Source organism: Colius striatus, chromosome 8 (assembly GCF_028858725.1).
Source record: "Colius striatus isolate bColStr4 chromosome 8, bColStr4.1.hap1, whole genome shotgun sequence".
Classification (NCBI taxonomy): Eukaryota; Metazoa; Chordata; class Aves; order Coliiformes; family Coliidae; genus Colius; species Colius striatus.
Window position 1 is genome coordinate 14,534,541 of NC_084766.1, and position 14,302 is coordinate 14,548,842.

General features: G+C 45.2%; 1 protein-coding gene across 1 annotated transcript in view; it reads right to left on the reverse strand.

The window, feature by feature from the left end:
- CDH23 (cadherin related 23) overlaps positions 1-14,302 on the reverse strand; it is a 195,620-nt gene that overhangs the window by 157,109 nt on the left and 24,209 nt on the right. The window contains 3 exon segments of the mRNA XM_062001684.1: positions 658-750; positions 977-1,024; positions 4,210-4,352. Of these exon segments, the coding sequence (XP_061857668.1) occupies positions 658-750; positions 977-1,024; positions 4,210-4,352 (284 nt within the window).

Sequence of the window (14,302 nt, forward strand, 5' to 3'; positions counted from 1 at the left end):
CAACATTCAGCATGCACAGAGAGTGGCAGAAAGTTGTGGAAACTCCGTCCTTGGAGATATTCAACACTCATCTGGACAAAGCCCCAAGCAAACCTGATCTAACACAAAAACTCTCTGCTTTAGTGGGAGCTTCAGCCAGACGATCTCCTGTGGCCCCTTCCTACCTGCTTTATTCCTAAGACATCATGAGACAAGTCTTGCTATGGAACTGTTAAAGAAAACCACCAGCAAGGGCAGAAGGCTTTTTCCAGGCAAGACTGCCAGAAATCAGGAGTTGCTAGACATATTTATTCCTTCCTCTGTGATCAGAGCTACACATCCCCCGTCTCCAAGGAAGAGAACAAGAAACAGATTCCCATTTACAGCTATTTTCAAACTTCATATTCATCACAAGAAACACAATGCCAAGATTGCAAAGACTCAAAGCTCCAAACTTCCTCTTCCACCTGCCTTCCCCCAACATCCAAAACACAGTCATTTTGCTTCTGCCTATTTTCAGGCAACAATAAGTTCCAGAGGTTTAATCCTCCTTCCAAACCCAAGAGAACAGTCCCATACTTCATCGGCCCTGAGGCAGCTGTGCAGACAGCTCTAGAGTGGCCACCAGAGCAAAAACCAGAAGCCAGGCTGTCTGGAGGGGCCATGATGCTTGCCTACCTCTGGGATGCGGACGCTGTAGGGCTGGTTGTGGAACTGTGGGGCATTGTCATTCACATCTCCCACCTGGATGTTGACCGTCCCTTTGATCACCTGTGGTCATCAGGATAACAACAGGGAGAGGGTGTCAGCTTTGGGGATTGATTTAAAACCTAAAGCAAGCTTGTGGCTGTGTTTTCTGAATTGGGCTTTTGGTGGCCCCCACTCTCCATCCCCTCCCTTGCCAGGGCAATGCAGGAGGGTCCCCAGTGACCCACATTCATCCTCTCCGCTCCTCTCTGCCCATGCCACAGACCATGAAATGAGAAGTCACACTTACCCCTTGGCTGTCACTGACAGAAAATTCAACCGTGAATTCTGACTTAGTCTGAAAGGGAAGGAGAAGAAAAACATATAATTAAAGATACTGTAGTGTTTATCTGCAGATGGCAGGCTTGGGACTTTTAGCCAATATTATTACATGCAAAATGCTTTCAGGATCTTCAAGAAGAGAAGGGGTGCTTGGGTGCAATTACCCACATTGGGTACGAAACACTGAGAAATATTAATGCGAGCGGGGCTCCAGTGAATTTCACTGGCATAGAGAGCTGCTCTGCCCTGGGTCAGGACGATGCAGGGACTAAGGAGCCAGCTCCTCGCCTAGCAGCTCAGCACTTTAAACAGCCAGCTAGGCTGAAGTAGATGAGAGCAGCCCACTCTTTAGCCTTCTGCACCATGTCAGCATGCCCCAGCTCTCTTTGCATGACCACCCAGTCCCCAATGCCACAGGCTGTCTGCTTGTAGAGAGAGGGAATAAGTGCAAGGCAGAGAAAGGCAGTTTTTGAACCCCCGGTGTACTGTGACCTGGTACCATCTCTGTCTGCAAGATACAGAGATGATGCAAAAAGAGAAGACAGTCCAAAGAAAAAGCATTGTAATTAGCTTTTGTTCAAGATGACAAAAGAATGTGGTGTCACTGAGGACATCTAAATCTTGCTGCTCTTTTCCCAACTTACCTGGTATGCAGTAATTCTTGTGATAACACAGAGCTGGGATAAGTCCAGGGTATGTCATAAGAACTGGCTGAAATCCTCCCAAGCCCATTCTGTGCAGCCCTTTCTGTCCCTTACTGCTTTAGCTAAATTAACAGCTTGGTCTTAAGTGGCAATACGTTAAAGTCAGTGGCACTGCAGTGAGGGACAAGTAGGGAAGAGGGGATTATTTTGGTGTCAGGGCAGCGGGATACTGCTAGTGGAGGCAAATCTCCTCTTCCCAATCTTTTCCACCAGCAACTGTTTTGCTCACATTTTACCAAGGAGTCACGTAGGGGTGAACAGCAGGACTTGGGCTACCACACCTGTTACCTGGGCAGGCACCAGTCCCAGCAATCCCTTCCTCCTCCGGCACCCCTTCCCACCCCCAGTAGCCCCACTCTGCCTGAGCTGCTAGAGCACAGCAACTTACTATTTCCAAAGCATTGTGCAGGAAAGGCTAGAAACCAAGCTTGAAATGGCTCTCTGTGCTGCAGATTTGGATGATTAATTCCTAATAAGAACAGTTCGGGGACTAGCAGCAGCCACTGGTGCCCAGACCAGGAGCTCTGCTAGCTGCAGGGTAGCAGTCCAGCTTGGAGAAGGGTTTGGGTGGGAGCTCACCACAGTGTGCACCTCTTACCCCTATATCTTTCCCCTCCATACAAACAGCTGGGGGATTGAACCTGAGAAACCTTTTCCTAGCTCCTGTCTTGGGGCAATGCTTGCAGGCAGGATGAAGGGTTGAAATATCAATGGTGAGAAGAGCTTCTGCTTCTTTCAACATCCTACTCTGTGACCTCAGCATGTTTCACCCTTACTCATCAGTGCTCCCACCAGGGGCAAAGTAGTAAGGCAGAAATGAAAAGTGAGAGACAAGAATACCTGTTGAGCATTTAAACTTTAAAAACTCACTAAAATAATGAGAGAAAGAGGCAATGTGCTAATTTTCATTCATTTCAGTACATACTTCTTTTAGACTCAGAGTCTGTCTTTTTTAAAAGCTGTTTTCCTTCTAATCTTCAGGGGAATAAAATATCTTTTACAAGTTGTTTTGCCTCTATACATTTGCTCTTTCCTCTTCTTCTGTTTTCTATTTTCCCTTTTCCTGCAACATTTACCTTACTGTGACTCCCTGTCCCTTTTCAAATCTCTCTTTTTCTCCGTTTTACAAGAACTGATGTCTTGCTTTTCTTTCTCCACTGCTTTGCTTGTATGGTTTTACTCTCCCCTGAATTTTTGACCCTGTGCATCCAGGCCAGCATCCTCTAATCATAGCATGCTGACCGCCTCCATTCCCTTCCCTCTCAACATCATAATGCTTCCTTCCATCACAAATTGTCTCTTACATGTTTCCCATATCCATATCAAGCTATGCATGTATCTGTCTTCATCCTCTTCCATGTATCTCTGACTTTGACCCCCTAGGATCAGTTGATGGGTGCCGGCCACAGGTGCAAGCTCAGCTCAGCTCCTTCCCTTCCCACCCTCCACCTAAATTTATTGATCATCCTCCTTGGCTTAAGGCTGGTATCACAAGTATTGGGAGGCAGGTAGCATTTGAATAAGAGACGATTTATGACTCATGCCAGCAGCTGTTGGCAAAGGGAGGTGGAGAGGAGAAGGGTGAAGAAAAAACACTTCATTTTTCCAGAGCCTTGCTCTTAATGCTGTGAAATTGGGTTTGCTCTTCCTCAACCTAAGCAGCATCCACCACCCTGCTCCTCCTCCACATCTCCGTATCTGGCTGGCTCCCACCCAGACCACAGCATGTCAGTGCCAGAGGTGTGTTTTATCTTCACTACTTTGCCACTGGCAAAGGAAGTACTAAACACAGGCAAGAAGAGCACAGGGGAAATTGAACACCCTGGCCAAGTGGCATAGCATTTTCCCGGTCTTACTGAGCCTTTGTGCTATGCTTTCCTCCTCACTCCAGGAATGTAGCAAGGCTTCTGTAAAACAGGTACCTGGATGGGATATCATCTTTGCACAGCAAAGCTCATATCCCTATTTTCAATGGGAAACAGATTTAAGGTAAGAATTTTGCCAAATTTAGCATCCAGCAGACTGAATCCACAAGATGATGAAAAGTCATGATGAGACTGAATAAGCAGGGATACCTCACATCTCTTCATACATCATTCTAAATAGTAAAGGATTTAATTGAAGCATAGGTTTAAAGAGGAAGCCTGTAGATTTCCCTGAATGTATGATCATCCTGGCTCTTTAGAAGATCATTTCCACTTACTATTTTCTTTACTTCCAGATTCATGGATATTATTCTGGGATCCAGGAAAACCAACAAGCCAAATCAAACCACAGCACACTGCTTATTCCCTGGGCACCCACTGAGCTGGGGAGAGTGACAGAGTAGCTAGGGACAGATCCTGACGTGGACAAACCTGGATTCCTGACTCTGTGAGAGCAACTCCCGGGCTGCATCTCAGCTGCCACAGAAGGTGGACAGTCACCATTTATCTGAGCAGAGATGGCTGTTTTTCTCCCCTCAGCAGAGGATACTCGCAGCAGTAAGAAGTATTACCTCTCTGTCCAAGGGCTGCCTGAGCCAGACAACACCAGTGACACTCTCCACTGCAAAGAACCGCCCAGCCTCCTCCCCGACCACACCAAAGACCAGTGGATCGTTGTCCAGGTCCCGGGCCAGCAGCTGAGTCACTGAGGAGCCTAGGAGAGATGGAAAGAAAAGAAATCATGAGCAAAAGAGAACAAATCCTGAAAATACCCAGCTTGTCAGGGAACACAGGTCTTCTGCCTTCCTCCAGTAAACCATTTCCAAGTTATTTTCCCTGGGGCTACAATGCAGCAATGGCAATCAAGCTGTGCATGGTCCTACTGATCTCTCTAGCACAGATAAACCTCCTCTCCTCCCTTCCCCTTCTCAAAAGAGGAAGCCACATTATCTCAGCAGAAGCACGGCCATCTGTGGCCCTAGAGGTACCAGAAGAACCTATGCCTCTTCTCAGTACATGCTTACCAGCCTCTGTTCTCCTTCACCAAGGGGCACAATCAGCAGATACAACAACGTTTTCAGGTGAAAAGCAAACATCCCAAGGCCAAGAGCATGCACAGGATGCTCATGGGTGGCTCAGGGATTTGGCAGGGCCTGGAGCCAAACACAGACCCAAGGTTTGTTTTATAAACACAGTGGCTGCAGGAAGTGCTGGTCTTTCAGGCATATGTAGAGCCCACGGACCCAGAGAGCATGAGAGGTATTGGAACCAATCTATCACTACTTTCTGCCAAAACAAGTTTAAAACCATCTTCTGCAGCATCCTGAGTACCTTCATTGGTCACATCTCATTGCCTTTGCAGTTGTAAGTGTATCTTCCTAATAGCATCTAAGAAGCAACCCAGGCCCTCTGAAGTTGCTGCATAGAGGCCATGTGTCCTCTCTCTGATCTCCACACCACTCATTCACAGGATGACTTCTTCAAAAACAAGGGACAGGCAGCACTCTTGAAGCCTCATTTTAGCCCCATAAGAACATCTTCAGATGGTTTTGGGCCTCTCCATGACACTTATGAGCACATTCAAAGTCTTCTCTGGCAGGTTGACCAGGGCTGGCTGCCTGTTCCCCATCCAACTGCTCTCAGTTCCCTCCTCAGCAGAACAGGGGAGAACACAGGAGGAAAAAAGTTGGTTGGTAGAGAAAAGGATGGGAGATCTTCTTGGCCATCTGACCTCACAGATGGCAGTAGGAGATGAGGACATCCTCTCGTAAGCTGTCTTAGGCAGTGCAAGAGCGCTCCATGGCCTCAAATCATCTGGCCAAGTATAGATGCCAAAATTTCATCTGTGAAGAGGGGGGGAATTTCCATCACACCAAAGGGAAAATATGGTGGCACAGCTCGGCAAGCAGAGTGGCCTGGGCAATTAATGCCTGGTTGGTCTGACATCAATCACAGTGGAAATAATGGAAAAAGCTGATACAAGATTCCATTAATAAAGAATTAAACGATAGGAACAGAATTAATGCCAGTCAACATGACTTTATGGGGAAAAAAGACCTTGTCAAACAAACCTGATTTTATTCTTTGATGAGATTACAATTTTGGCAGATAAAGGTAACTGCAAAGAAATAATAGGCTTTCGTAAGGCATTTCACTTGGCACTGCAGGACTTCCTGATTAAAAACTTAGTGCTGCACAGCATCGACAAAGCACACACAAGCGAGGACTCACTTGCTTGGCAGGTCCCAAGGCCACCAACTGCAGTCAAAGGGACATCCTAGCATGACATAAAACTGCTGTCAGCACAAACTCAAGCGACAGCATAGCAAATAGCAGGAAGGACTAAGAAGCCAGATGAAGCACTTGGTAATTTGAGCTTGTTTGGTAAAAATCTGTTTTCATGACTCTGCTCCAAATGCTGTGGAAAAAAGCTGGTGGATGACAGTTTTGGAGAAAAGCATCCCAAAACCAGACATTCTGGCAGGCTTCAGGGTCCAAGGATGCAAGGAGCTGTTTCCATGCCCTGTCTGGAAATTGGAAGAGTGACTTTAAAGCTATATAGATGGTTCTGCCAAGGTTGCAATTTTGCAGGCTGCTCAGCTGGCCACATCATCTTCAGGACTGAATGCATTAAGGAAGCCAGAAACATTCAACAGCTAGCAAAAATGCTTTACACATTCACAGGGGCTTTAAAAGCTTGATCTGCTTCATTTATGACAAAGAGTAAGATGACTCGGGCCATCTTGAGCACATCTATGAAGAGGAAAAAATATCATACTTAAAGATGACTATTTCAGAGCAGGAAAGCACAGCAAGACTCAGCACCCAAACCCAGACAAATTTCAATTTGGAGAAGGAATAAGGGTTGTTTTAAAAAGAGGAACTACAACTAAACCACTGAAAAAAATTCCTTCCACCAACACAAGTGCAAATGATGGTTCACTATCAAAGACAATTTGGACAAAGACCTTATCCAAACCACTGCGATCAAACAGTTCATCTGCAGCATTCCCACCTCTTCAGCAAAGCCAATACCAGAGATATGAAGTGATCCTACACTTTTCTCAAGCCTCACAGCCTTGATAGGAAACAAGCTACTACCTGGGTTTTATTTTGGAGGGCATCTGAAGCCATCCTTAGCAAAGGTTTCTTTGCCTGAGGAAACAAGCAAGACTGTGATCATTCCCATGGCAGTGAAAGCTAGTTACTAGGATAAAATAAATCCAAGGTCATGCTTCTATATTCACCCAAATTTAATAGAAGAAACATACTTTTCCCTTTTACATCTCATTCAAAAACCCTAGATCAACAAAGTATCTGCAATTCCCTCCAGAACAGCAAATACTTCAAACGCCAAAGGTCTCAGTTGCATTTTAGTAGAAGGGAAACAGTCTCAAAAATCCTCATGAATAAGGAAACCATGTCCCACTCAGTTCTAATCATAGTTGCATTCATGATTGTGTGCTGCAAACTCACTTGCACTAAATAAACAAGCCAGCAAATGAACATTTAACTCTTCTCTGCCTCTTTGCATTACATCTACCTTCCACCGTCAGGCAATTTAGTTCCTAAATTCAGGATAACCTGGAGAACAAGGCAAAGCATTTCTAGGCAGATGCTTCATCCCACCTGCTTTTCTTGCTCCTACCAGACTACAGATGTGCAGGGGTAAATCCTTATAAAACAGTAACCTGGCCCAGACTGCTCTGTTGTCCTAGAGTATCAAAAGGACAGATTTAGCAGGTAAAATAAGAGGAAAAGGAAATATGTGAGGAACATTCAGAGCCTATACCTTCCTCAACTTTTCTTTGTAAGAAACAAGAAACATAGGGCAGATCAGAACACTGAAGAGTAGGCTTCACGGTGTCACAGGAAAATACTGTCTTAAGTAAACCCTCACAAGTGAGGCATCAAAACCTGAGAGCTGTTTTACCCATTCCCTTACTTGTCCATCAGCCAGTAATCATCATCCTAACTTAAAATGACCTCCAAACTCATTACAGATAAAAATCCATGCAGAAAATATAGCTCAAAACAAATTAAATAGAAGAGAAACAAAAAATGGATCCCTGAAATTTTCCTGATTTGTTGCAAGCTAAAGCTTTGCAATGCTACATTTAAGCACCTGGTGTAAAGCACGTGTGCAGGGTGCAATGGAGCACACTGGGCTTTCTCCGCTTCCACCACCACAAATCAAAGTTTGTGCGAGACCCCCTCCACCAAGCACCAGTTTAGTTAATCCTAGCTTTTCTCTCATATCTCCTCCCCCCCTTTTCCTGATCAATTTACTGCACCAAGGGAAGATGAACAGAACAGCTAGATAGCAGAAGGCAAACACAGCTGGAGCATCTGGGCCACGGTCACCATTTAACAGACAAGAAAAAAATCCTATTTTCCAGGGTGATCACAGGGAAGGTGCTGTTGTCCCACCCAGAGGTGAAGTCAGACCAAGGTAAGCACTCCAGGTTCCTCATTCGTTGACGCAACATAGGAGTTACCAAATGATTGCAAATGTAGTGCTAGCATCTTCACATAAAAGTGTATCACTGGGAAATCATCAAAAAGCAGAAGCTTCTGCTCAGACTGGGTGTGCAGAGCTCAGGGAGCTCCACATCTGTCAGAAACCCCTCTCAGGACACTTGCAAAGAAAAATTACATGCCTCAGCTCTCCCCAGGGCTTTGCTGAGGATGTTGTTTGAGCCACCAGAGCCCAAGTGCCAACCTGGCTCTGGCAAGGGTTGAGGAAACAGGGATAAATTATCCTTTTGCAGTACAAAGTTATAGGCTCCATTTGTTTTCCCTCAGGAATCAGACAGGGCAGCTAAGTCTTGATTCCACCAGATAATCACAATTTATCTTGTCTCATTTTGCCTTTCTCTCAATCACAGCTACTTGTCCCTCTCTTACACACACAGATTTTCTTCTTTAAGTCTTGAACTTTGATTGACCTCAAGAGCCTTTTGTTGTTGTTTTTACCTCTCTTTTTGTTCTTGCTAGGATTTAAATTTTCCTTAGGTTTGGCTGCTTTATGATGGGGTGTACTTCCCTTCCCCCCCAAACAGTAAGTCCTCTCTCTGCATCCTTCTTACAGCTGTAAACCTATATATTTTTCTTGCCCTTCCCTTTTACCAAGAAGGAAAATAGGCAAAAGGCACGGTGCCCTCCCAGTTCCTTACATTTGATTTTGCTTTCTGGATAGGGAGGGAGAAAGGAGAAAAAGCAAACTCTCCAAGAGGATCGCTGAGCTCCTTGAGGGTTTTGGAAGTACCAAGCCTCAGGACCAAAGAAAGAGAGCATGAAGAAGCTGTCCCAGCAACACATTGTCACAATCTGCAGAGGAATAAGGTGGGGTGGGGCAGAAGGCACTAGGGTCCGATGGAAGGGGCAGGTTTCTAATTAGTTACTAAGTTGCTCTCTTGAAAGGTCTGATCCATACCCAAGTGAAGTTTATAGGAACCTCTCCACTGACTGCACTGACTTTTGTCTCAACACTTACTATTAAAAGCATTTTAACCCCCCCTTGTAAAAGCCAGTGCCTGTTTCTCCTTGGCTTATCATTTCTCACCCCTTCTAAGCTCTGGATCATATCTATGGGTATGGTCACCACACAGTTTCTTTGCTCTTTGTCTTCTGCACTGCTACTGAAAGCGGCCCTCAGCCTACCAGCACCACAGGCACTCAAGTTCACCAGCTTACAGGTAGGGAGACTGCAGAAGAAAAAGCCAGAAATTTCTAAGCAGCAGCAGCAAATGGACCAGAGGCACCAGGGGAGAGAAGCAGCAGGCAGGCAGCCAGCCCTTAAGCCAAGAGCAGTGCCTATGGTCCTCAACCAAGCTCACAAGCTGGCACAGAAAGCCCTCAGATGCTATTCAACCTCTCAAACTAGCACAAATTTATTTACATAAAAGTCATTTTAGCATCCACACTCTCCAGCAAGGAGTCCACTTACACAAAGGCCACCACCACACTTTTGCTCCTTCTTTGGTTCCCCCCGCCTTCCTTCCTTCTTTGGAAGGGAGATAGGCCAATCACATCCCATTCACTTGTCCCCCAGCACTCCTGATGTCTGCTGCTAGCCAGAAGCCCTGCCTTCCTGCCCCAGTCCCCCAGCACTGGCATCTCCAATTAGCCCAGTTTATCACAGCAGGCTGGCCTCTGATGTGCTTGGGTGTCAGGATTTGATGGATCTGATCTTGGAATTCAAGCCCGGTTCTTCTCATTTGTCACCTGCTCCCTTTTCTTTGCCTGTAATTCATTTTCTCTTTCACCTTTTAGGGAAAAAAAAACCAAACCAAACCAGAAAAAGAAAAAGCCCTTCCTTCTGTGATATATTCCTAAAGTTTTGTTTAAAAGATGAAATGCTGATATTTCTGTGTGGCTGAGCAATCTCTGAGCAACGTGAGGCAGAAGAAAGGCCAGTGAGTCCCTAGCAAAGAAAATAAAGCAAAATCTAGTTTCAGGCAAGTCACAGCAAATGGGAACTGATCCTACACTTGGGATGAGTCTTCATCACTTTCCTAGACAAGAGCTCAGAGCTGGAGCTAGAGCATGAACAGGAGACCTCACCTGACACAAAGAAGAGAGACTGTGTGTGGGCATAGTACAAAGGGCTAGAAAAGCAACCAATACACACTTAGGCTCAGGAAATCTCTTGCAGGCACCAAGGTCTCTGCACCTTCCTTCCTGCCTTCCTCACACTCAGTCCCCAGCCTCTTGAAGCAGTGGTGCCCATATCCTGTGTAATCTATGGCCATTTGTGGCATGGAGATGTGAGCTTCCAAAACTAACCACCACATGCTCTAGACTGCTGGTGCCAGGAAGACCTCGGTCCTTGTAGCTGGAATAGCCCTTGGGTGAACAATAAAACTCACACCATGCAAGCATGCTGAGATTAAACCCTGGCCAATATCATCAAGATATGCTTGAGAATACCTAAAAGCACACCACAGGTACAAAGGCAACCCACTCATCCAAGTCTTTCGCCCAAAGCAGGTGGTTGCCAGCTCATTTCCTAAACACAACCTCAACAGACTCTTTGGCCTCCTTCTCAGAGGCCTCCTTCTCCACTTGAGCCAAAACTTTCCAGAGTGACTCAGCAAAGAAAGTTTCCGCTCCTACAATTCAAGTGGAGCTCAGTGTTACATGCTTCTCTTTCCAGGTGCTAATGGGAAGCATCAGCTTACCCCTACCACCAAGGCTGCCACTGGTCAGATTACTGTGATGAGGAGCAAGTGAAAAAGGGTAGGGAGACACCAGCACCTTTTAGAAAGGGATCCATAATAAACAAATTGGAAAAGAACACTTTCTGCCATCAGAGAAACAGGAGGTCTTCACCAATTATGGAGGGAAAAGTCCAGGACAAGTTGGTCCAGGAATCACATACAGTACTGCCATCACCCACCACATATGGGAGAGAAAGGAGCCAAACACAGAGGTGACAGGCAAGAGGGAAAACAAATCTGTGCAGTCAAAACCATTTCTGAGGGAGTTTATCAAGCTGAGAAGTGAAAGGCACAGCAAAGAGTTTTTCCTAGTTCCTCACTCAAAGCCAGAGCAGGAGACAGAGCCTGTAATTTCTCTTCTGCATTTAGTTAAGTGGGGAGTCAGTGTCGAGACAAAATCCGTAAGCAGACCTGACAGCCAGTGGTAAACCTCAGAAAGAGGCATTGCCTGCCTTCTTTCACCCCAGCTCATGTAGAGAGCTGTTTAAAGAGAGATGTTTAAAGCTGTTCCAAAGGAGAGCAGCAGCAGGCAAAGAAGGGCCAAATGTTCATACCAAAAGCAGCCAGAACAGAGGGCCTTTTTGGATTTACTTTGCTGCTTACCAAGCACTTCAGTCCACTTTGAGAGAAATGAGAGGCAGGGGGGCAAATTACAAAAATCAATGTTAGATTGAGCTTTCTTGACATTATCATTGAAGCAAACAGAATACTTAAGGCTCTTTTGGTAGATTGCTGTGCACACAGTCACTGAGCTGCTGGCACGGATACAGGCAGAGAACTGACATCCTCCCAATTAAAGTCAACACCTATATCAACACAGTTAAGACAGAACAATTTCCCTCCATCAACCTTCAAACAGGCCTAAGAGCAACACAGATATCAAGCAAGCTCTATGAAACCAGTTTAAGAACATATGTCTTCATGTCATTGCTGTATCTTCACACAAGATGGAGGTCACAGCCGTTGCTCACTTGCTGGTACCTCCTTGATTTGGACAGAGTGAGTTATTACCAAAACTCTCCAATTAGGCTGACACATTGCTGCCAAAAATCACTGATACACCTTCATATTACTGTGGCATCTCCAGATCTGCCTGGAAAAAAAAAAGGCTTTTAAAAAATGCTCATCCCTGGGCAAACAGCTGCAAGCAGCAGCAGGCTCAGGGGGTGCCTGCTCCTCCTTTCTTCCTGCCTGCTCAGGCTGGGATCCAGCAATTCCTGCTCACCCCTTCACTGCAAAACCCACAGTCTGTCCCTGGGACAAGGAAGAACAGAGAAAGTTTACGAAAGGACTTTTGTTTCCTTTTGTTTGGGAACGATTTGGCTGTTATGAAAGGAGTGAAACAAATACAAATTGCATCAAAAAAAAACCAAACCAAAAACAACCCTTCACAAACCCAAGAGAGTAAAATAAGAAAAAGAAACACTTGTAAAAGGAGGAGTCTGGGTCTGTTAAGATATTCCTGGGCTGAAAAGGGTTCCTGCACTTAAAAAGCCCTCTTAAAAATAATTTCCTCTCCGAAGTGCCTGGGAGCCTCATAATTACCAACAATGATCACAGACCCATTCATTTCATCTTAAAATTAATACATCATGTTCAGAATGATATTGCATTAATTTATCACAAGATTTATGAAACTTGTACTTTTTTCTAATGAGTTTTATGCAAATTCTGCTCCATCCATTGTTTGCGCCATAAAAAAAAAAGTCCCCTCACAGAAGCTATTCTGTCAAAAACTCTCATTCACTTTTATTGATATCTGTCCTTCCTCCTTCATCCCCATGACAGGAGGGGGAAGGAGAAGAGCCAGTTCCAGCTGGAATGTGATCCTGTTTGCAAGCAGAGCCCAGAGCACAAGCAAGGAAAGCATCCCTATCACAAGGATGAGGTCTGCAGGTGAGCCAACCACTCAAGGCACTTAGTTTTAATCTAATTTTAAAGGAAATTAACTGGTGGTTCACTCACAGCCTTGTCTGAGAAGGGTCAGAGAACAAGAGGAGCAGCTGGAAACTGTAAAGCATAATAAATACTAAAGTATTTAGACTTTCCAGAGTGGAGAGCCCTTGATTGGTAAACTTACAGAATAAATATAAGTGGAGGGGGGATAAACACCAAGGGAAGCATAAACATTGAGCATTGTAGGGTTATAAAGGGGGAAAAAAGAAAATCACACAGATTAACTTGCTAATTTCCCAGCAGAGCTATAAATTGAAGATGGGAATGTACAAGATGTCCTGTCAGCCCAGGAATGAACTTGTTGCAGTGCCTTACAAAGCCTGAGGTTTCCTCAAGACCAGGGCAACTCTCAGAAGCATGGGTAAGATAGTACAAAGCAGGCAAGACCATTTCCAATTCACCCACGGCAGGAATATTGCCTCCATTTCTGAGCATTGCTAACTAGAAATCAGATAGAGACCTTCATCAATATCCACATAGCTTTACCTAGAAAGCTGGGGAAGGAGATACATGAAAAACCCTAAATATTAGATGCAGCTTTGCTCCTTGGAGCTGGGATGTGAGGATGCAGGATGGACTGAAAAAGCAAAGGAAAACACAAATCTGTGGTTAGAAACATCCCAGCAGAGAAGTCTACTGAGGTGTTAAATAACAGCCAAAAGTCCCAATATCGCTTGGGGGCTTCTAAAAGTAGCATCTCTTCCAGGCCATGAAATCAATCCTGGAATAGCTCTGAGGAGCAGGGAGAAAGATGCTCTCTAGTTGTGAAGGCAAACCCAGTCCCTCTACGTGGCCATGCTACCAAAGATCTCCATGATCACTGCTTTGTCCCGCTTCGTGACTGTCTCCAAAACACCCTGAACACTCCATACACCTCCTCACTCCTCAAGGAAAACCTAACTAATGCAGTCTTGATTAACATTTCTGACACAAAGTTTAAACCTTAAATCCATAGAATATCCTTTTCTAATTACTTTTTGAAGTAAGAAAAAGCCCAGAAAGAATAAAGAATGTTCTCTTTGTTCCCTCCTGCCTTCTCCTGACCTCCCTCTGAAAAGAGTTTGCTGCTTAACCAATTAAACAGTCATGGGTCAAAGGAAATTGTCACAGGCACCAGCGCAGAGGGAAACACCATCCAATTCTCCTATGCCTGAATATGCTGTCTCAGTAAACAGCAGAAAAACAAGATCAGTGATGGTGATCTTGTTCCTTCACCCTCGCCATGGTTTCCCACCTGTGCCCGGGCAAGCTCCAAGATAGAGGTGGAGACCATCAGAAGAGATTCAAGATATCTGGTCACTGGTGAGATCTACTAAGTGCTGAGAAGTGTTCACCACTAAACCTGCCCTTACACTCACACTTCCCTACCTTAGAGGGGCCCGTGACCTACACGCATCCATCTGTACAAATCTCACACCTCATTCAGGCTGCAGTCCCTCCTTCTCCAAATGCCATTTATGAGGTATCAACACCTACCTCGATGGCC